Source organism: Cricetulus griseus, chromosome 4 (genome assembly GCF_003668045.3).
Source record: "Cricetulus griseus strain 17A/GY chromosome 4, alternate assembly CriGri-PICRH-1.0, whole genome shotgun sequence".
NCBI classification, from domain to species: Eukaryota; Metazoa; Chordata; class Mammalia; order Rodentia; family Cricetidae; genus Cricetulus; species Cricetulus griseus.
Window position 1 is genome coordinate 86,589,607 of NC_048597.1, and position 22,282 is coordinate 86,611,888.

The window sequence follows — 22,282 nt, forward strand, 5'->3', positions numbered from 1 at the left end:
TGAATCAATTAATTTAGTATGTCATTAATATACCAGTAAAAATGATGGTTAGTTTCTTGATTCATAGAAATATAGTTAGTTATTTAAGATATTGCAGGAAAATACATTAAATTACCATTAGCTTACTATGGCAAGGGGAAAAATCCAATGTCTTTTATTTGCCATATTACCTGTTTGTAAGATACTATCTAAAAATGATTTCTATGTTAGAGTGATTACCAGTAATGAGGAATTCTGGCTGCCTTTATCTGAGAGCACTGGCTTGTTAAATAGGTGAAATACATTTGAAATGAACTTGACAGTTGCCTTTCTTGATTGCCCTGCTGTCTTCATTCTGTGGGAGCACAGCCTGAGCAGTTGCCTCGCACAGTTGTCCCTTTCCTGTTATTTTTCTCCTTGATATATCAACAGTAATTCCATTCATTTCTTAGAGGAGAGGGGGCATTTAAATATGCTTCTCAATAAGCAAAGACTGTGTGTAAGTGTCAGCCATGCTTCCTTTCTCGTTTGTTTGTTGATAACCACTGGCTCAGGTGTCATGAAGCTGGCCCAACAGGACTTGAGTCACCTCATTGTTCTGTGGCCAGTCTTTCTTTACTGTCATAGCACAGATAAAACTGTTTCGTTCTTTCCATTTCTGTTTCTTTTAACCTTTCTCATGCAGAATCTGCTGAGATTCAGAGCTCACATCTGCATTGCTGACCTATTTGTGTGTGTGTGTGTGTGTGTGTGTGTGTGTGTGTGTGTGTGTGTGTGTGTAACTTAGGCTTTTTTTTCCTGCTGTTTCATTTTGAGTTTATAGCTGCTGCTTTTAAATTTTTCCTCTTCTGGAATTATACTCTAGGCTCATTATGCTAATATTGAGAATCATTGTATCTGTATTTAACAAAAGATTTTTTTCTTCTGTATTTTTCTTTGTTTTTGTGTTCTTAGGTGTCTTTGGTTTGTTCTGGAGATATTGATGGCTAAAAATGAAAACAACAGCCATGCATTTATCAGAAAGATGGTAGAAAATATTAAACAGACAAAAGATGCTCAAGGACCAGATGATACGAAAATGAATGAAGTATGTAATTCATAATAAATAATTTGGTGCCATACTGATTTAAATATTTTTGTATAGGGTACAATGTCTTTAATATTTTTAACAGCATTATTTTTTCTATTAGTGATAATTGGGATTATTGATGCAGAATTATACCAATACTAGTATGAATTTAGTAGTAATTCTGATGTTTATTCATATTGATCTTGTTGTACTAATATATGTAATAATGAGAAGCCACAATATTTATCCTAAAGATTTCTTTCATTAGTTTACTGTTAGTCTAAATACATGTTCTAGAATTACTCCTAATTCAGAGTCTAAGGTGCCAATCTTTTTTTTTATTCTTTTATTTTTTATAAGGTGCTAATCTTAATAACTAACTAAAAACATACCATTGCAGAAACTGTACACTGTGTGTGATGTTGCCATGAACATCATCATGTCGAAGAGCACCACATACAGTTTGGAGTCTCCTAAAGACCCAGTGTTACCAGCTCGGTTTTTCACCCAGCCTGACAAGGTAGTTACTGTAGGATTGTTAGTGGGAGTTGAGATGAAGTGTGTGCTCAGCACGGGGCTGTGGGGAGACAAGGGAGGACCACTACTAAGAACTCCCCACTACCAATGCTTGGAAAGGGCACTAGACTCAGAAATGTGACTCGAGACCAAGTATGGACCAGAGTGGAGGCCATGAAGGGATGATCCAGAATTTGTTTCTAAGTCTGAAGCCGTGCTAAGAACATAGGCAATACTCTGTCAAAGCATTTGTCAATTAATAACCTTTGATCCAAAATGGGAATTGGAATGCTGATCTATAGAGTCTGAAGTTGCAAGCCCTGGGTGAGGACTTAGAAGATGGTTCGAGGAAACAGCATAGATGCTGGGATAGGCCTAAGGTTCGCAAACCACGTCCCACCTGATACAATGTTACACAGGCCCTGACAGAGACTCTTCTCTGGGCTGATTGAATAACAGTGTGGAAAGCACCATCGTCCTCTGTGTATTGGAAGCAGTATAACAATTAAGATCTTGGCAGTCTTGGCAGTGAATCAAGATTTAAAGTGGCCTTATGGGTTTGCATAAAGTTAAAGGGCTTGTCTCTTAAGCATTCCCTTAGTTATGAGCAGCATAGCCAGGGACTGTGGGACTTCGTCTCTTGAGTGCTGTGCAGGAATGTGTACTGCCTGGCACATTTCATATTGTAATAACTATGAGATTAGTCTTTTAGAACTACTGCCTGAAATTTCATGTTTAAACTGATTTGTTTAAATAAATATGAACTCAGTTGGCTTTTGTCTCTCACAGAGCTGTCTTGGTGCTCACTAACTGCTCTTTCTCTTGCTCACAGAATTTCAGTAACACCAAAAATTACCTGCCTCCAGAAATGAAATCGTTTTTTACTCCTGGAAAAGTATGTTTTGAGAATTGTTTTAGTATTTATGTGGTAGTTAATTTTAGTGTGATTATTGGCCTATTTGTGCTATTTTATTTCTTTGAGAAATTTTTGTGTCTCAAGATAGGAAATATAATTAGCTATCTTCCATTTGTTGATTAAAAAATTAGTTGTACTTACTATGTAGATGCCAGCTAAATGCACTTAAAAAAAAAAAGCTTATAGCAAAACTATGGAGACCTTTATCCTTTAGACTTCTTATACCAATCTAGATAAAAATCTTAAAGATGATGTCTTACATTCTTCCATAGCAAGGCTCTATGATTGCTTTACATTTCATTTGTCTTTTACAATGGAAACCTTTCCCAACAAATAATTACAACTCAATTGATCTGTTGTCTTTGGGGTTTCCTGTTTGTTTGTTCTGAAATGACCGTGCTAGGTAGCCCAGGCTAGTTTTGAATTTGCAGTACTCCTAAGTGCTGGAATTACAGGCATGCACTGTTACAGGTTTTTAATTTGTGCAGTGATAATTCAGTTGATTGTCTTTATTTTGCTTAAAGATAGACACACATTATTTATTTGTGTGTAAATATGTTGAAATTGTTGCTAGAAGTTCTTGATATGTGAGTTTCTTTTAGTGTTAATTAAATAGGAAGAGTTATGTATTTCTCGTTTCAGCCTAAAACAGCCAATGTTCTAGGAGCAGTTAATAAGCCACTTTCATCAGCAGGCAAACAATCTCAGAGCAAATCATCAAGAATGGAAACTGTGAGCAATGCAAGCAGTAGCTCAAATCCCAGCTCTCCTGGAAGAATAAAAGGGAGGCAAGTCCACAAGAGATGTTGCATTTTTATATTTGATTCTAATAAGACTGTGAAATGTAAAATAATACAGTTATAAATATTTGATGACAGTGAATAGACATGAGTTGGTAGTCACTGACAAATAGTAGACGCTTAGTTTTTCATATGTAATCTTCCTGGGGTAATCTCTGTTAATACACACAGTAAATATTTGACCTCGTGTTTACCACTTATACAGTTAGTTGTTCACTTATGGTTCATTCATACACTGCAATATCTGAATCATTAAAAATAATGAGATCAGGGGCTGGAGGGGTGGCTGAGCAGATAAGAGCACTGGCCACTCTTCCATTTGACCCAGGTTTGGTTCCCAGCATCCCATAGCTGCTCACAGCCATCTGTAACACCAGTTTTGGGGGGATCTGACACCCTTTTCTGGCCTCTGCAGGTGCTGCATACATGTAATCTATAGACATACATGCAGGCAAATCACGAATACACTTAAAATTCAGGGGCCAGAGTATTGGCTCAGTGTGTAAAGGCACTTTCTATCAGGACTGATAATCTGAGTTTGGTCCCTGGGACTAACCTGGTAGAAGGGGAGAACCAACTTCCTTGGGGTGTCCTCTGTTCTCCACACGTGTTGCAGTGCTTGAATGCATATGCACAGTAAATGAAAAGTGTTTTGTTAGGGTTAGGGTTTGGAGGTTGGACAACCTCCAAAGCAATACAGAGAAACCCTGTCCCATTAAATTTGCACTCTGATAGAGGTCATAGAGCAGTGTTGCAGGGCCTTTACTTTGGAATGACTTCCTAATCACATTCATTTGCATTCATTAGGAACTTTTTGAGAAAACATAGAGCATCTTAATAATGCTCATAATAACTTGACATGGGGTGTGTATTTTATGTTTGAAGTTTTACTATCTATGTATAAACTTTGTTGTTTGTTTAAAAAGTAGTTTTAACAAGGATTTTTTTTTTTTTTTTTTTGTAAAGTTGTACCTTCTTATTAGAGCTTGAGATTTGAGTTCAGCAGTTTGTAAACAAATAGGTTTGTTTTGAGACAGGGTTTCGCTGTGTAGCTTTGGAGCGTGTCCTGGAACTCACTCTGTAGGCCAGGCTGGCCTTGAACTCACAGAGATCCACCTGCCTACGCCTCCTGAGTACTGGGATAAGCAAAGGATGATGCAGAAGACTAGAACTTTCTAAGCTTACGAGAGCATGTGTTTTACTTCATTCAGCAAGTCTCTTAAGTGCCTCCTTTGAGCTCTGCACAAGTTTACACACTAAGTGAAATGGTCAAAAATCAGTGCTTATGGTGTTAAGGGGAAGAAGAAGTCAAGTAAGACATGTAATTACTTTGCATGCTATTGCTACAGAGAGAAGTAAAGACGAGGGCAAGGAAGGGCAGGCCAGGGCTAAGCTGCATGTGCTAAGCTGAACATACTAACAACAGGTTTTACTTTCCATGCTTCTGCTTCAAAATGGAATCTAGTTTTCAAAACATCATGTGGTAAAATGAATTTATTATTTATTTCCTTAATTTATTAAATGAGCTACATTGCTTACTGATTTGGTGCTAAATATGATAGGAAAAATTATCTTTAAAATGAATGAAGTCCTTGCTTATGAAGTTATAATGCTATGCAATGAAGCAATCAAAAAAGGCTTTTCAGGTTATTTGATTGTAGAAGTAATTGCAGATATCTCTGTTCAAAGGCTTGATAGCTCTGAAATGGATCACAGTGAAAATGAAGATTACACAATGTCTTCACCTTTGCCAGGCAAAAAAAGTGACAAGAGAGACGACTCTGATCTTGTAAGGGTGAGATGCTTGGTTGACTGTGTGATGCTGTTAATAGTAATAGTTTTAGTCATTTTTGCTCTTTAGCTAGATATTAAAATCGCAGTCAAATGTGGCATGTGATATACTTTTTGTGACTTTAGTTTCAAATTTGATATTATAGTTTAGTTGGAGTTTATGTGATTCTTGTCTTCAGATAAATAAAATAATCTAATTCTTTGTCTTTAGAGTCAAACATGTTAGTTCCATATTCAGAACTATTTGCTTTCCTTTTTCTTTTTAAACCCAGTATTTTAGTCATGGCCTTAGGAAAAGAGTGGAATGTAGGTCCCAAAGTCTACCTTCTTCTTTTAGAAAAGCCCTTGTTAAGTTTTAATATATTAGTAGAAGTGACTATAATTTGTAAATGTTACTCGAAGACAGACAGATTTGGTGATATTTCAATGAGAAACGGAATTCATACTCCAATCCAGCCCAGCAGATTTGGTAACTGGGCCATGTGGACTCCCCAGTTGAGCTGTGAACATTTCTGGAGTAGCTGACTGAGCTTTCTGAGTCTGTTTTCTTGTCTATAAACTGGATAGTTTATGCTTTCAGCCTAATAATAATAATGAATTATTATTCATTAATTGAATAAATGAATTAGCCCAAATAAATTGTTGATGCTGTCTCATTGTTAAAATGATTTATGCCGTTGAGCAATAGTTACCATATAACAAGTATGTCTGACTCTAATTCAGAAGCAGAGGCAGGAGTTATTAATAAAATAATTTTTTTTGCTTTCTTTGGAATTTTATTTGCCCTTTTTGTCTCCCACTGACATATTTCCATTATTTTCAAGTTTCTTCAATTTATCTAGCCAATTGTTTTATAATTAAAATTTTTGCTAAATCCTTATTAGCTATACTGTCAACTAGTGTTAAAAGTTTGACCCAGCGGGCTGGCTTAGCAGTTAACAGTAGTTGGCTGTTCTTTCAGAGGTACCAAGTTTGACTCTCAGCACTGTCTTTAACTCTAGTACCAGGGCATCCAAAGTCCTCTTCTGACCTCCACAGGCACCAGATATTCGTGCAGGCAAAACACTCTTACACACTTTTAAAAGTTTTACCCAAGTAGAATTAAAAACTAAAAGTTAGAGAAATGTAGGATCTATAAAAGAAAGGAGTCTTATTGCAAGGTTTCTAGAAGATCATTTTTTTAAGTTAGTAAAAATATTTATATTTTTTTATTTCTGTCCTAGTTAATCAAGAAAATCTTTATTGTAATCATGCTTAAAAATGGAGTAATTGACTAGTTCATGATTTCTTTTTTTTTTTTTTTGGTAGCAGAAACAAGAGTGTTTGAAATTTGAGGCCAATCTTGGCTTTATAGTAAGCTCCAGGCCACCCTGAATGCCACAAGGAGGCTGTCACAGGCACACTTGCCCATGTCAAACACACACACACAAACAACCAAGGGCCAGGGGTGTGGTTTATGCTCAGCTGTCCTATACAACGCCCCAAGTTTGATTCCCCAGCACTCGAAAGGAAGATACAGAAAGAAGGGAAACATGCCCATGTATATGTGTTCGTGCACAGTACTAGCATCACTCTGCATTTTACTACACTTCAGATGGGTCCTGTTCATCACAGTAACTTCTGTCGTACTGAAAGATAGGGTGGGTATACAGTCTCAGACAGACCCTTAAACAGAGTAGTTGGCACTTGTGTGGGAGAGCTCAAAACCAAGAGACTTATGTGTTCTTCTGTGAGAAAAAAAAAAAAAAAGTTGAAATGGTGATAGTTTTCTCCTAGCTGAATATGTAGTAAAACTTCGGTGATTTTTTTCTAATGTGGAAAAATTAGTGGACATTAAAAGGGGACAGTATAACTGGCACCAGCCCAACAAGACGCAGGTGTGTTTATCTGTGGCCAGTGTACTGCTGCTGCAGCCCCTAGACACTTTTTCCTAGGGTGGGCAAAGAGTCTGTAATGTTAGAAATTAAGTTCCTACAAGGAAGTGGGGATTCTATCTTCTTTACTCACCTCCATCAGATTATCCCCCAAAGGCCTCCTCTCTCATTGGGATATAAAGGTTTCAACACATGAGCGGCACAAACTCAGACTATACCAACAAGAAAATAAAGGGTAAATATATTTAAAAGAGTAGATGAATATAAGTAAAAGTATGAGGTTTCCCAGAAAACAATCCAGACAAAAGAAATACCAAGAATACCACCACCACCTGGGGCTATTATTTTTGAAACAGTCCCATGTTACCCATTCTGGCTTTGAACTCAGTATGTAGCCTCTGATGCCTCCCCTTGTATATGCTGGAATTACAACTGCCTGATTTTATGAAGTGCTGAGGATCAAAGACAGTTTTGTGCGTTCTAGGCAAACGTTCTAGGCATTCAGTCACTTCCCCCAAGTTACAGTGTTTGTTGATTTTTTTTATTATTTTTTTTAAAGATTTTATTTATTTATTATGTATACAAATACATATACATCTGCTTCCATGTATATCTGCACACCAGATTTCATTTCAGATCGTTTCAAGCCACCATGTGGTTGCTGGGAATTGAACTCAGGACCACTGGAAGAGCAGTCAGTGCTCTTAACCTCTGAGCCATCTCTCCAGCCCCCTGTTGATTTTTTTTATTTTAATCAGTAAGATTTTACTGTTTATTTGTTTATTTGATGTGTATGGGTGTTTTACATCACATATCTGCCTGGTGCCCACAGAGGCCAGAAGAGGCCATTGGATACTTCTGGAACTGGAGACAGAGATGGTTGTGAGCTACCATATGGGTGCTGGTAATTTCTTTTTTCTTTGTTTTGTTTTCTGTGTATCTTTGGAGCCTGTCCTGGAACTCAGTTTGTAGACCAGGCTAGCCTTGAACTCATAGAGATTGCTGGGATTAAAGGCGTGTGCCACCACCACCCAGCTTTTCTTGAAATTTTTAAGAGTATACATTTGTACAGACTTTTTGGAAGTTGTGTTTCCCAACAGGTAATCATATACCCTCTCATTCTTGGGTGTCTAAAGAGTTTTCTCTGTTTCCGTTTGCTCATTTATATATAAATTCTCTAAACATAAAGTAAGATTTTATTTTAAATTTGAAAACCTATTTTTTTGTTGTTGTTGTTTGTTTCTTTGGTTTTTATGCTGTTTTGTTTTGAACTAGTCAAATCTGGAAAGAATGTCTCTGAGATGTTTCTGGGTTTTTAGTGTAGGGTGAATGTGTTGAAGTTTTGTATCCTATAACATCCATTTAGAAAATAAAAACAGTTCTTTATGATATCACAGACATATATAACACATGGTTATTGTTTTAATCACACACATTGTGGTTTAATTAGAGCTAGGTGAATAAACTGTGAGAACGGATGCTTGAGTGTCACCTGTATACTGAGTGACTGCATGAGAGGCATTCATCTTAACTAAGATACACATATAATAAAGTACTGATTTGAAAGGGGTTCCTTTGAAGCCTTGCATTCTAAATTTAAAAATAAAGATGTATCAGTTGTACACCAGTGGGTGGCCCCATACCCAGGAGCATATGGGCAGCACAAATTAGAACTGGGGGTTTTAAGAAGTTGGAGGGATCTTGGAAGGGTGGGGGTGAGTGTGATCAAAATACATTGTATCAAGTTCTCTAAGAACTAATAAAAATTGTTGTGTGTTTGTTTGTTTTAAATGAAATTCTACTCTTACTCCAAGGAATTTTAAAAATCAAATTCTAGCACATGCTAGGCAAGGGACTTTCCATTGAACGACACACACCCTAAACCCTAATAATTTTTTTTTCAAAACTTAATTTTAAAACTGTGATCCTCCTCCCTCCAGTCTGAGTTGGAGAAGCCTAGAAGTCGGAAAAAAGCACCTGTAGCAGACCCAGAAGAGAAATTAGGTATGGATGACCTGACTAAGTTGGTACAGGAACAGAAACCTAAAGGCAGTCAGCGTGGTCGGAAAAGAGGCCGTATAGCTTCAGAATCAGATGAGCAGCAGTGGCCTGAGGAAAAAAGGCACAAAGAGGAGCTCCTTGAAAATGAGGATGAACAGAACAGCCCACCCAAAAAGGGCAAAAGAGGCAGGCCGCCAAAACCGCTTGGTGGAGGGACATCGAAGGAAGAGCCAACAATGAAAACATCCAAAAAAGGAAGCAAGAAAAAACCTGTACCTTCTGTAGTAGATGATGATGATGAAGAAGAAAGACAAATTGGAAACACAGAACAAAAGTCAAAAAGCAAACAGCACCGGTCATCAAAGAGAGCACAACAGAGGTGAGTATGTGTAATCCTAAACTGCAACCATCAATGCAGTAAATGTACTTACCACAATGTAAATCATAATTTGATGCTATCCACATTTGGGTCTTCCCCAAAGCAGAGCAGAATCTCCTGAAAGTAGTGCAGTTGAATCCACACAGTCCACACCACAGAAAGGACGAGGAAGACCATCAAAAACGCCATCACCATCACAATCCAAAAAAAATGTGTAAGTTGTAAATAATATTAAACTTCAAACCAATTTCAAGTTATTTTGCAAATTTCATAAATTTATAAACATAATTATTACTGTATTTAAATTCCAAATATTTTGTCCCATTATACTAGGTAAGATATTTTTATAAACTTACTTAGGGGATTAATAGCCCAGTTAATAGTTATACATTTTTATAGGTCTAGAGAAATCTTGATAAATGAATGCCAAGTAGTTATACAGACTTATGCTGTAAAAAACATTTTTCAGTAATCACTATGCATCATCCAGGTTTCCTCATTGCTGCAGGCTATGATTTTTCTTAATCATTTCCCTCAACAGTGTTTCCATTGGAGAAAAAGAAATGGTACTACACCTTGGTTTTCATCCTTTGAACTTGTATAAAGTAATAGGCATTGCTTTTCTTAAATTGTCCATAGATATGACTGCAGGTTGCTCTTAAGCTTTTAATATATCTGTGTGTACTTTTGGATACTTGCTAATTTAAATGTATTCATAAGAGAGGCAGAACAATGAATCTGTCCAAAATCATTGCTATAATATGAGCACCAGCATTGTCAGCTGCAAACTGGGCAGGGCTGTCATCTGTTTTGAAAGTAGAACCAGGATAGATAGCATGTCCTATTAGCCAGAAATGCCGTCTCATTTCCTGAGCATGCTCAAAATGTAACTGTACCCAGTACTTGACTTTTTTTTTTTTTCATAATTAAAACTTTATTGAAAAATTGGCACTGAAATTAGAGTTCATTGTTGGGTACCTTCAAAATCAAACATAATTACATTGTCTTGGTAATTAGTCTACCAAGAACTAATATTATGCTTGACTTTTTAGAGTTTCCAGCTCATCTTAGCTCAATACTTGGATATCATAGAGTTTTTCCTGTTCCTGTGTGTTGCACAGGAAGAGAAAGTTTCTTGAGTGTCAATCAGTGCTTTATGCCTTCTTCCATATAATTTTTCTATAACCTTAGTAGTAAAGGTAAGTACATTATTGTGACAGCTTCATAAATGTGTTTGGTCCAACAAGCAAAACCACTGTTTCTTAAGGAATAGTTAGTAGCCTGTTGTGAATTTTACAACAGTCATCTGATAACAGTTTTAAATATCTCACTCCTGTAATTCACCTTTTTTTCTAATATCTGGACATCATAAAGTTAAGGGCTCAAATGGTTGTGATTTTCCTTCAAGTTTCATAGCTCTTCCCATGAACATTCAAAGCCTAACTATATCTTTTTCAAAATCAGGGCAGAAGGAGACTTTTTGTTCTATCTTATACTTTCTGGACAGTTCTTTTTCAGAGCTGAAATAATACCATGTTATAATTTGTGTTTTGTGTTCTAACTGTAATGTAATTGAAAACATTATCATTATCATCCATGTAATTCTGTATGGTGGCACATAACAGACAAGAGCAGGTAGGCAGTCACTAAGGAGTCACATATATATGTCTGGTATATGTCCTGAAAATATTTAGGGCGTTATAAGAGAATACAGTGGAAGGACCTGGGAGTTGGGAAAGTTTTCTTTTTGGAATGTGTCGGTGAATAGATTACTTGAAAATACAAGGAGAGATGAGATGAGATGGTTCAGTGGTAAATACATTTGCTGCCAAGCCTGACTGACTGAGTTCAGTCCCCAGTACTCACATGGTAGGAGAGAACCAATTTTCTCAAGTGTCCTTTGACCTCCACAGGTGCACTGTGGCACACATGTTAACACATAGTATATAAATACAAAACAGAAGTAGGAGATAGTAGGGAGAAGACAATTTGGATTGGCAGAATACTATAGTTGAATTTTCTGAAGGTGTGAAAAAGTTGGTAAATCCAAGAAACTGGAACAATCAGGGGATTTACTGGATTGTAACTGCCAGGAATAGACTGGTAGGCCAGGACCATCTGAAGGAACACACAGTGTTATTCTCAGGTCCTTGCAGGGGTTTGTGTGCAGCGACACCACCTGTTCTGTTTTTGAAGGTCATTTTGTAAAAAGGAACCGTCAGAGGTAGCACATCGGTGGGGAGGAGTGAGTGGGTTCATTTCCTCTGTGTAGTTTTGGAGGGTGAGAGGAAAGGTGCACAGTTGTACTCAGAGGATGCTGCTCAGAGTGGCTTAGTGGGTCAGATGTTCTGTGATGAGGAGGAAGGATGAAGCAGGCATCAGCTTCAGGTTGTCATGAAGTCCTTTGTATAATCTGTTAGAGTATCACAGTAATGCTTAGGATCAAGATAGAAATTTATTTCTTATGGTATAATTGAGGATAAAAATGACAAGAATGCATACATGTGCTATTTTAGGATATTTCTTCCAGTGAGTTAATCTACAACTTAAGATCGGAACTCTCATTTCATTTAATGTGTTTTGCTTTAGCCGTGTAGGACGCTCCAAACAGACAGCTACTAAAGAAAATGATTCGAGTGAAGAAATGGATGTGCTTCAGGCCAGCTCTCCTATCAGTGATGACACTGCACAGGAAGGAGCAGAAGAGGAGGACATTTCTGCAGGAAATGTATGTACTTATTGAAGTGTCCTGTGTGTTGTTACAAAGGGCACAAACAGAGCCAATAAATGCTTAGTCAGCTCCATTTAGCACTTGCTATGTATTGTCTGTAATTCTAGATATTTGTGCTTTGTTCATTAGTTTGTCGTGTTACTTACTTACCAGCTTGAATTATGGGAGAAACAACTCTGAGAGGAGCTTGAATAACCATGACGGATGTTGTAATGTCTAGTGAACCTGTCAGCTGAATGTTGAGTGGTGTGACACTGGTATCTGTGAAATGTTTGTTTCTGTGTTAGAAAGCAGAAGAAAGCCACACTGACTAAAACTGAATCTTGAAGTAAACTCATCCTTCAGGATTGAAGTGTGATCTGGCTTTGTATTGGCACTGGGTGCTGCTTCTGAACTTTGTTCTTGTAGGGAATAAATGGTGGTGCTAGTTACCACATACTTCTCATTAGAAGAAAATAAAATTAACACAAATAGCCGTTTTCTTGACACATTAATGCAAAGATTTTTAGATCAGCTCAGTTTTCTTCATCTGGAAAACTTGAGTTTGGTCAGTTCCCAGAGCTGGCCTCTGCAGGTTGCTTCTGCTTAATATGTTCAGCAGTCCTATCTGTCCAGTTTGGTTTATATGAGTCTCACTTGAAGTGTCTCAGAGCCGCTCTGCTTTGTTTCGTAAGGACTTTGAGGAGAGGGATTTGAAAGGAAGACTGAATCATCCATAGTAATGGAGAACAACTGTATGTTAGGTCGGTTCTCTTAAAACCCTGCTCCTTTTACTTATGCTGTTTTTTGATTTTTCGAGTCAGGGTTTCTCTGTTGCTTTGGAGCCTGTCCTGGAAGTAGCTCTTGTAGTCCAGGTTGGTCTTGAATTCAAAGAGATACCCCTGCCTCCCGAGTGCTGGGACTAAAGGCATTCACCACCACCGCCTGGCTACTTACGCTGTTTTATACCAATGTTGTTGGATTTGTTTTGGTTTTTGTTTGGTTTACTTTGGTTTGGTTTGGTTTTTTGAGACAGGGTTTCTCTGTTTAGTCCTGGCTGTCCTGGAACTTGCTATGTAGACCACACAGGCATTGAACTCACAGATTAAAGGCGTGCGGCACCACTGCCTGGCTCCTGACCTTATTTTTTAATCCAAGTTTTAAGCTTCTTGTAGGCCTTGCTGGTAAATGGTAGTATGTTTGAACTTGAGGTTGTGTAGATGTCACTGCAAGTGTTGGGAGCCAAATTCACTAACCTCTGTCTCAAAATGGCCTAGTCCAAGAGTCAAGTGTGTTCTTTGCCACAAAAAGTAAGGAGAAAGATGATCAATCTGAAGATAATTGCTTGCAGGCTTTTCCATCTGCAGACATCCTAGAGGCCTAACTACCTGAAGATAGGAAGAAAGAGGGAGACAGTTTTAGGGAAAAAAATGCAAAGAAATTCAGAAGTGTGCAAGAATAAAGATTGTGTTAAACTCAGTGGTTGTTACTGTGAACGTGAATGTGCTCGCCTTAGTTATCTGTTGACTTTTCTCTTCAGGTACGACGGAGAAGTTCCAAACGAGAGAGACGGTGAACATGCCAGAAACTTGCAATGTGAAAGCTTTGGGGGAAAAACATTTTTTTTTTTTCCTTTGGTCAAGTATGAGGCTAAATAAAGCCTTTGATGCACAAAACAGGACTGCCAAAGTGTGGACAGTTGGACCTTTGACCATGAATTTGTGGTCACATACGTCAGCCATTCACATAGTGATAACATTGACTAAAAAAGAGTTTTGTGAAAGTGTCATGTGTGATGGCTGTGTAGACATAAACTAAAGAAGAACCCTGTAAATACGCCCTCCCCATTTCTGACTTCTAAAGTGCTTGTATAGCTTTTCTCTGCGGCTTTAAACTGACAGTGCCCAGCTGCTTACTGGATCTCTTGATCTGAGAAGCATTTGTTAGGATGGATCTCAAGCAGTAGTCTGTCAGGGTTTGTATTTGTATTCTCTGCAATTTTACTGTGAACATTGGTTTTTTCAACAATTGGTGTCATTTTCTTGATGTCACTGTTTGTTGGAGTTAAGTAGTCTCTTCCTCTCTTTGTATCTCGCCTGTGTTTACCCAGGGCACCCTTCATCCCGAGAGGTGCTAGAGCGTCTGCCATTACACTAGAGCAGCGCAACTGTCAGGAGGACACCACACAGATTGTGAAATAGTCCTCAAGTTATTTGATGACTTTACACCTCAGTATTGGTCCCAGAATTTTCTGGCCTTTCATGGCAATGAAAATTTTAAGAAAGAGATTTAAAATATTTTAATTTTAAAGAGTGTGTTATAAAATAATGTACTAAATTCTTTATTCCATTCTATCATCTTTTTTCAGTTTATATTAATCTACTGTATCAATAAAATTATGTAATTTGAATGGGCTTTTAATAGTCTAGAATGTTATTGTGTATAGATATTACTTCTTGAACATTATGATCAGAAAATGCAAATTATTACACTATAATATAAAATCTGATATATACACATTAGAAAAGTTCTCGTTCTCCATAACCATGTAAAGTTAATCACAAACAAAAATTTTATTGATGCAGTGTATCTTTATAAATCTGTTCTTGAAAGCCAAGTGTTTTGTATTTTATAGTGAGTTGCATGTTCATGAAAAAAATTGCTAATCATGAGATGTGCTTTTTCTGTAAATTCATACTTAGCCATAGTATATGATAGATGACCCCTTAACATAGTTTTTCATCAAGAGTTTATAATTGTACTTTATTTTGGAGCCAAAAAATTGTTTTGGGGGGTGGGAGGGTGGCAGTGATATATCTAGTTTGGGCTGACACTGTAGGTGTCGCACTCTCATAAACAGTGAGTCCCACTGCATCCAGAGCAGGAGAAATGGACATTTGCCTGGGTCTATCTTAGAGATCTGTTCTGTTGTCGTTTATACCTGCAAAGTCTAAAGATGACTATTGAGGCAGCATCCTTTATATAGTTGTATGAACTGTACTTTGAATGGAAATGTATTGGTTACCACCTTGTGCTCACCAGAATCAACTCCAGATTTATGGGTGCAGGTTGTTTTTGCACAGTTGTTAATAACAGCAAAGGAAATCCCATTCTAAGTTACCAAGCTTATTATGTCAAATACAGAGCATTTTCATATAGTACACCTTTATGTTTAAGGTATGTTTCCAAAATTGGCTATAATAGATTGGGGATGCAATAAAGAAGCGACTATTTTAGAAAATGACGTTTTGCTATTTTCCAGTATGAATATTTTCCAAATGATGTGATTATTTTTTTTTAAATATTTCCTCATGTTTATGAAACACTTTATTTTTAAAAAGGTGTTTGAATTGTGTCTTAATCTTTCAGTGTTGACCTTCTCTTCCCAACAGTGCTGACAACACCAATGGCGAAGGGAGGCTGCTGTCTATCAGGGCAGCCAACATTGGGTTACAATACTTTGGATTTTAAATGTTTCATTAGCTCGGCTCGCCAAACAATGTTGTTTCAATTTCAACAGTACAAAAGCATGTTTTTAAATCTATGGCATAAATAATAAAGGATAGCTTTGTATTTTTGTCATCAAAGTGCATTGAAAATATCTATGGAAATATATCTTTTAAAGCCATTTTATAAAACATACAAAAATTATTATGGAGGATTTTTATTTGCATGATCATCGTTCATCAAATTTCATTGCACATTAATGTTGTGCATCAGTTCATGACAAATCATGGTCATTGTAGATTTCGTTTGTATTCTTTGCCAATAAGTCTGTAATTTTTAACCTGTCTCTTTTTGGGAGGCTTATGATGTAAAATTTTCATTTTTGTGTAGAGAAATAGGTGCAATAATAATCAAAGTTTCTGTCATGAGTCTTCACTCACTATTATTATGTTTAAACTTAACATTTCATGCACTAATATTTGGAGAGCTACATATTTAAAATAAAGCTAGGTGTATATGCAACATTAATTGCTGACATTGTTAGCACACTGCGGTGATCATACTCATCTTGAGAATGTGTACTGTCTGACATTAAGGAACTGTGTCTCATTGTAACAGGCAGACTGTGGGATCTGTTGACCCCCCAGGTGAGCTTTGCTTGCACTGCATCATGAAGCTGCCTCAGCACTCTACACTGTGTGTGGTGAGAATGTGCTGTAAAACGTGGTTTAGACATTAAAACTTAAGTGACTTTCTAGATGCTCTAGAAAGTTTGACTTTTAAGAGTTCCCTTTACCTACTGGAAGAGTATAGAGTATTATGTTGCCATAACAAATGAATGGTTCTTAGACAACCAATTTTCAGACACAGTTTTAGATTTTCTGTGAAGTTAAATAAACATAAAAGCTCCTGTAATTATTTTTTTTATGAGACTCAATATATATTTGCCAGAGAAAGTCATGTTTGTGATTTTTAATTTTGGAGTCTTTGTTTCCCAGTGACATTTATCTATACTTTATGTTTAAACTTTTCCTGCAAAATCTTGGCTGGCAGAAATTTACTGAAAAAACTATTTAAGTTAAAAAATTACACTTCCGGGCATTGGTGGCGCATGCCTTTAATCCCAGCACTCTGGAGGCAGAGGCAGGCGAATCTCTGTGAATTCGAAGCCAGTGTGGTCTACAGAGCAAGTTCCAGGACAGCCTCCAAAGCAATACAGAGAAACCCTGTCTCGAAAAACCAAAAAAATAAAAAAATAAAATTTACACTTAACTAAAAAATAATGTGAATTTTGAAACTAAGTGCTATGAAAATAAGTTGCTAGGTAGGTTATTTACTTGGTAGACATTATGGCCTTATTGCACGCCAGTCACTCAATTTTTATTCAGAATGAAGTTGAAGTTTGATCAAGACAAACTAGTCTTTTACATTTGTGATACTTACGTTGCTTTGGAAGTAAGTGAATTAACAAAAGAAAAGTTGTGAAAAATGGTGTGAACAGCCCTGGAAAAGGTGAATTGGGAAGAAGCTGCTTATGTAGACTTAAATATAGTTGAGTTATCCAGAAATGAGATCTGGAGCTGCTGTGTGTTCGTGACTGGGATCTGTAACTATGGGTGTCTTGGGCCTCTTGAGTGTACTAGCTAGCTGTGTGTTACCTGGTTCCGAGACCGTCGTCGTCGTCGTCGTCGTCGTCGTCATCCAGTGCTCCTCTAGCTGCTGTTTGCTGTCTTTTCTTGTGTGTGTGCCCCAGCATGTTGATGTGGGGACCTGTCCTCTATCTAACTGATCCTCTAAAGAGGAGGAATTCTTTTGGTTAGTTGTAAACTATTAACTTTTGTTTCTCTTGTTGCTTTTCCCCCCTCCATCTGTCCTTCATTTTCTTAGACCTTTTTTAGCTCTATAAAATGCTTCTGTTTTATTTGACCTCTTCTAGTAGTTAATTTTAAGTTTGTACTTGGTGGTTTGATTTCCTGTAGGCTGGCATATGCCACCTTTACCACAGGTGGGAAGTTCCTAAGGTTCAGCTGTTTGCTGCTACTTTGTACAGTAGCCCCTACACCATGCAAGCATGGTATATTGGTTAATTTTTCGTTACTTTGACAAAAGCAGTGTAAGGGAGGGTAGAGACTATTTTGGGTATACAAGGAAGAGTAGCTGCACCTTCATGGTGAATGGAGTGTTGAGACTCCTTGCCTCTCCTACTTCCCTGGAGATACCTTTGTGGAACTGGATGCAGGTTGGGCAGTTGGTTTTTCAAGGCCCTTCAGCCCCAGAGAGCCAGTTCCTCTAGCTAGGCCTCACCTTCCAAATGCCACCACTTCCCCAAACCACACAAACAGCTGGGGGCCAGATGTTCAAACATGAGTCTATGGCCCACAATTTATATCCAAACCATAACTTCCACCTACTTCTGCCTGCTAAGGTTTATGGTCCTCTCATAATGCAATATGTGTTCAATCCAACTTCACAAGTCCCCACGGTTCCACAGTTCCAGTGCTGATCAACAGTTCAAAGTCTCTTCTGAGAATCAGGGCCGTCTCTCAGATCTGAGTCTTTAAGAAATGAAAAATCCAAGTTAACATACAAGCACCATATGAGGAAGCAGAATAAGACAGCATCCCCAAAAGGCAAAGTGTGACATAGCAAGAAATAGACAAAAACAAGACCAAGACACAGCAGGTCAAACCCCAAGCCCTACAGTTGTCCCCACGTCTATTGATACCATCTGTGCTCTTGCAAGCTTTGGTAGCTCCCAGCTCTCACCTGCAGCACTTGGAACCTGTTGAGTGCTCATGATGTTGCCTGTCCACTGTAACTCTGGCTTCCCTAGATCACTTGGCTTCTTTGCAAAGAATCAGATCCTCCTACATGATGCCTGCCCTTGGTGCCTTTATAAGGCCTTGACACAGGCTTCCATAACCTCTTCACTCATTCTTAACCAAGTTCTACTGACTTCAAATGTTGCCTAGTTCTTTCTGCCACAGCTGTGGCAGTCAGCTAGCAACTGCCTGGCTAGCCACAGGCAGTTTTCCAATAGGGAATACTGGAGCCTTTGATGGGTGGGGCCTTAAACAGTGCACAGTGTTTCTTTTATTGCATCAGTTTCTTTACAATTACAGCTCCATTCCTAGTCTGCTTGTCCACAAGTGTAACAGTGACTGTAAACCTTTTCCCTAGCAAATTACACTGTTTTTCTATCTTTGTGCTCTCACTAACTCTTAGCATGAGTAGTAACCACGTTGTAGGCTAGCTGTTACTCTGTTTTAAATTTTCTCTTTTATAGTTCCAGGACCTGAGCAGGATGCAGTCAGAGTCTCTGCTGTAATGAACGTGAATGCCCTCTAGCTTAGTTCCTGTAGAGCAGTGGTTCTCCATCTAATGCTGTGACCCTTTAATACAGTTCCTCATGTTGGGGTGACACCAAACATAAAATTATTTCTGTGGCTACTTCATAAACTGTAATTTTGCTGCTATTGTGAATTGTAATGTGTTTCACCTGTGTTTCCCGGTGATCTTTTTGACCCCAGTGTAAGGGTCATTCGATCCCCAAAGGGGTCCCAACTCACAGGTTGAGAACCACTGCTATAGAGTCTTTCATTTCTGAAACTTGATGAGGTGGGGCCTCTGCTCTCCGTGTTGGTCTTGGCATGCTAATCTTTTGAGGTGCATCTGCTTCCAGCCTAGAGTTTCCTTGCATGTGGCTCCAACCTCTTCAGCACTTCTGCAGACCATTTTCAAGAGCCCATGAACTATGTGGTCAGGTTTATGAAGCAGTGGCCCTGCTTCTCGATACCAATAATCTGTATTGGTAACTTCACTCATTTCTGTGATAGGCAATCTGATGAAAACAATGTAAGGGAGGAAGGGGTTTTTGTATATTTGTTTCCTCGCTCACAGTTTGAGAGACTCCAAGTCCATCATGGTAGGGAATATGGTCCCCTGACAGTAGAGGGTTCAACTAGGACTCCTCCTCTGGGCAGAAGAGGATGCAGAGCCTGGCTATAAACCTCAAACCTTCTTATCCTCATCCTGAGTCATGTCCTCTAGGAAGGCCCCCCTCTTCCAAAGAGTCCAAACAGTGCCAGCAGCCATAGACCAAGTATTGAGACACATGGACATGGTGAGTACATTTGACAGCTAAGCCATAACATATGGCACCTGACGTTAGGGGCTTTTTCATTTGGGACATTGTGGCAGAAGCAGATTTACATGGAGAAGTTGTTTAGGAAAAGAAAACTGTGGTGCATTGAGAATAAAGCTGAAAGGTGTGGCCGCAGCTTCTCAAACAGAACAGCAGTGTGAGGCAGAGGAGCCAATGCGGTCTTTTGAGAGAGGCTTGGAACAGCTAAGGGACAAAGTTGGGCAATATAGTAAGTAGATAGCTGTCATATACAAGGAGCAGCTTAACTGCCTCAACGGTTGTTTTCAGAAGTTGTTTGCAAATAGAAATTGTTAGGACCAAGTTCTTTAGTGCCATTATTCTAATGGCAAATGCTGTGCACATTGAATAGAAACCAGTTAAACTTTTAGGTTTTTTGTTGTTTTTTTTGTTTTGTTTTGTTTTGTTTTTAAACAACTTAGAGGAGGCAACTCAAAGGAAAATAAGCAAAGTCCTGTGGGTGTGGATCTCTGTGAGTTCCAGGCTAGCCTGGTCTACAAAGTGAGCTCCAGGATAAGCTTCAAAGCTACAGAGAAACCCTGTCTCAAAAAACCAAAACCAAAAAAAAAAAAAAACAAAAAACAAAAAACAAAAAAACACGAAAGAAAGAAAAGAAAGGAAGGAAGAAAAGTCAAGTCCTGAGACTTTAAAATTTTTTTTTTCCCTTATGGTGTATATATTTCCTCTTTGTGTCCTTTTCTCCCCAAGACTTTTTTTTTTTAAATAATTGTTTTCTTGAGGATTGGATTTTGAATTTTAGTCATACCTTGTGTCTTACGTTTCTGTGAAGAGGCACCATGAACCATGACTAAGGCAACTTATAGAGGAACAAGTTAATTGGAGGCTTGCAGTTTCAGAGGCGAGCCCATGACCATCATGCCAGGAAGCATGGCAACAGGCAGGTAGTTTGGGTCTGTACATTCTCTATGTGAATGTGTCATCTTCCTAGGATTCTTTACACACTAACTTTTCTTTCAGCATTAGAATGGTTTGGCTTCTTCTTCCTCCTCCTCCTCCTCCTCCTCCTCCTCCTCCTCCTCCACTCCTCCTCCCTCCTCTCCTCCTCCTCCTCTCCTCCTCCTTCTTCTTCTTCTTCTTCTTCAGGTCAGGCACTATAGAAATGTTTACTTTTTAACTTTTTTTTTTTGTGAGATGTTGGGGATCAAAACAGTCTACAAGTGAACTACAATCCCAACCCAGTCCCCCGCCACTTTTTACTGTTTTGAAGAAACAGTAAAAAAGTTTTTTTTTTTCTTCTATGTTACCTAGGTTAGCCCTAAACTCACTATTTTCCAGGCAAACCTTAAGTTTGAAATCTTCCTGCATTCTCTATAGTGCTTTAGTGTAGCTCAGCACTACCAGGCCCAGCTCAGAGTCTTATCACTATGAACTCAGGTGTGTCTATATATTTCATTTGGCTTATGTTTTATGTTCATTATAAGATGTTGAGAATACCTTTCTATTTTCTTGTAATACTCTTTACATTGGTACTTAATCCTGGGACTATTTTTGTGTATTGCATATCACTGTAGTTAGAAATGACACAGACCAGGAACTGAATCTCTTGACACCTCGATCTGTTTCTGAACTTACATCATGGGTCTCTTTGTACTTATGTCAACATTACCTTCCTATGTCTGTGTAATGTGTTTTTATAAGAATTGTTTCGCTGGGGGTTGGTGGCACACGCCTTTAATCCCAGCACTCGGGAGGCAGAGACAGGTGGATCTCTGTGAGTTGGAGGCCAGCCTGGTCTCCAGAACGAGTGCCAGGATAGGCTCCAAAGCTACACAGAGGAAACCTTATCTCGAAAAACAAACAAACAAAAAAAAAACAAAAAAAAAAACAAAAAAAAAGAAAGAAAGAAAGAAAAAAAGAATTGTTTCAGTTTTGATTTTAAAAATACCTTGATGATTCTAGTCTTGGTCCTTTCTCAGACAAACTGAATGCTAACTTGTATTTTGAAGATCATAGTGTTATCTTTAGAAATGGCCTTCCATATATAAACTGCTTGGCAAATAGAAACCTTCATGCTTGCTTCCTGGTGACAGTTTGTTGGGGTGTGGTACAGATGCCCCACTAGCACATAGACAGTTAGGTCCTGCGCTTTGACCAGGTACAAGTTTTTCCATCAACTGCCATTCACTACACAAAGCCTTTCTGAGGAGCTTTGAGAGTTGCACTGATCCGTGGTGTCCTGATGCTGCACATTTGGCCAGAAGCCCATGGCTGTGCTTACCCACCCAGGGATGAACTTACTAGTATTAGTTTAAAAATAGTAGTAGAAATAGAGTATCAAGCTGCTCTCTAAAATATTAACATATTGAATTCCATTATTAGACTGCACATGTAGCCCTTGTGAAATTAACCAGCTCTGTGGGCTACTAGATTCTGTTTATGATCATGTTAGTATTCTTACATGCATGTTAAGTCCAGAAACTATGTTCTCTTCATTCCAGTATTGGTGTATTCCAGGATTAGGTAATCTAGAATGAACTGAATTGAGATCTGTATGCAATTTTCTGTGAAACTTTATAGTGTAAGGATTGTTCCCTGTCTTTGTTTTTTTTTTTTTTTTTTTTTTTTTTTTTTTTTTTTTTTTTTTTTTTGAGACAGGATTTCTCTGTGTAATAGCCCT

General features: G+C 38.1%; 1 protein-coding gene across 7 annotated transcripts in view; it reads left to right on the forward strand.

The window, feature by feature from the left end:
* Pds5b (PDS5 cohesin associated factor B) overlaps positions 1 to 15,910 on the forward strand; it is a 137,777-nt gene extending 121,867 nt beyond the window's left edge. For 3 of the 7 annotated variants that reach the window (XM_035443193.1, XM_027413749.2, XM_035443194.1), the window contains exons 27-35: positions 934 to 1,066; positions 1,449 to 1,568; positions 2,397 to 2,459; positions 3,123 to 3,268; positions 4,970 to 5,075; positions 8,886 to 9,325; positions 9,429 to 9,539; positions 11,915 to 12,053; positions 13,576 to 15,910. In XM_035443193.1, coding sequence (XP_035299084.1) covers positions 934 to 1,066; positions 1,449 to 1,568; positions 2,397 to 2,459; positions 3,123 to 3,268; positions 4,970 to 5,075; positions 8,886 to 9,325; positions 9,429 to 9,539; positions 11,915 to 12,053; positions 13,576 to 13,611 — 1,294 coding nt within the window. In that variant the 3' untranslated portion in view covers positions 13,612 to 15,910. The remainder of the gene's footprint in view (positions 1 to 933; positions 1,067 to 1,448; positions 1,569 to 2,396; positions 2,460 to 3,122; positions 3,269 to 4,969; positions 5,076 to 8,885; positions 9,326 to 9,428; positions 9,540 to 11,914; positions 12,054 to 13,575) is intronic. The other 4 variants (XM_035443195.1, XM_027413750.2, XM_035443196.1 and 1 more) reach the window with 3 other exon arrangements.
* The last annotated feature ends 6,372 nt before the right edge of the window (positions 15,911 to 22,282 follow it).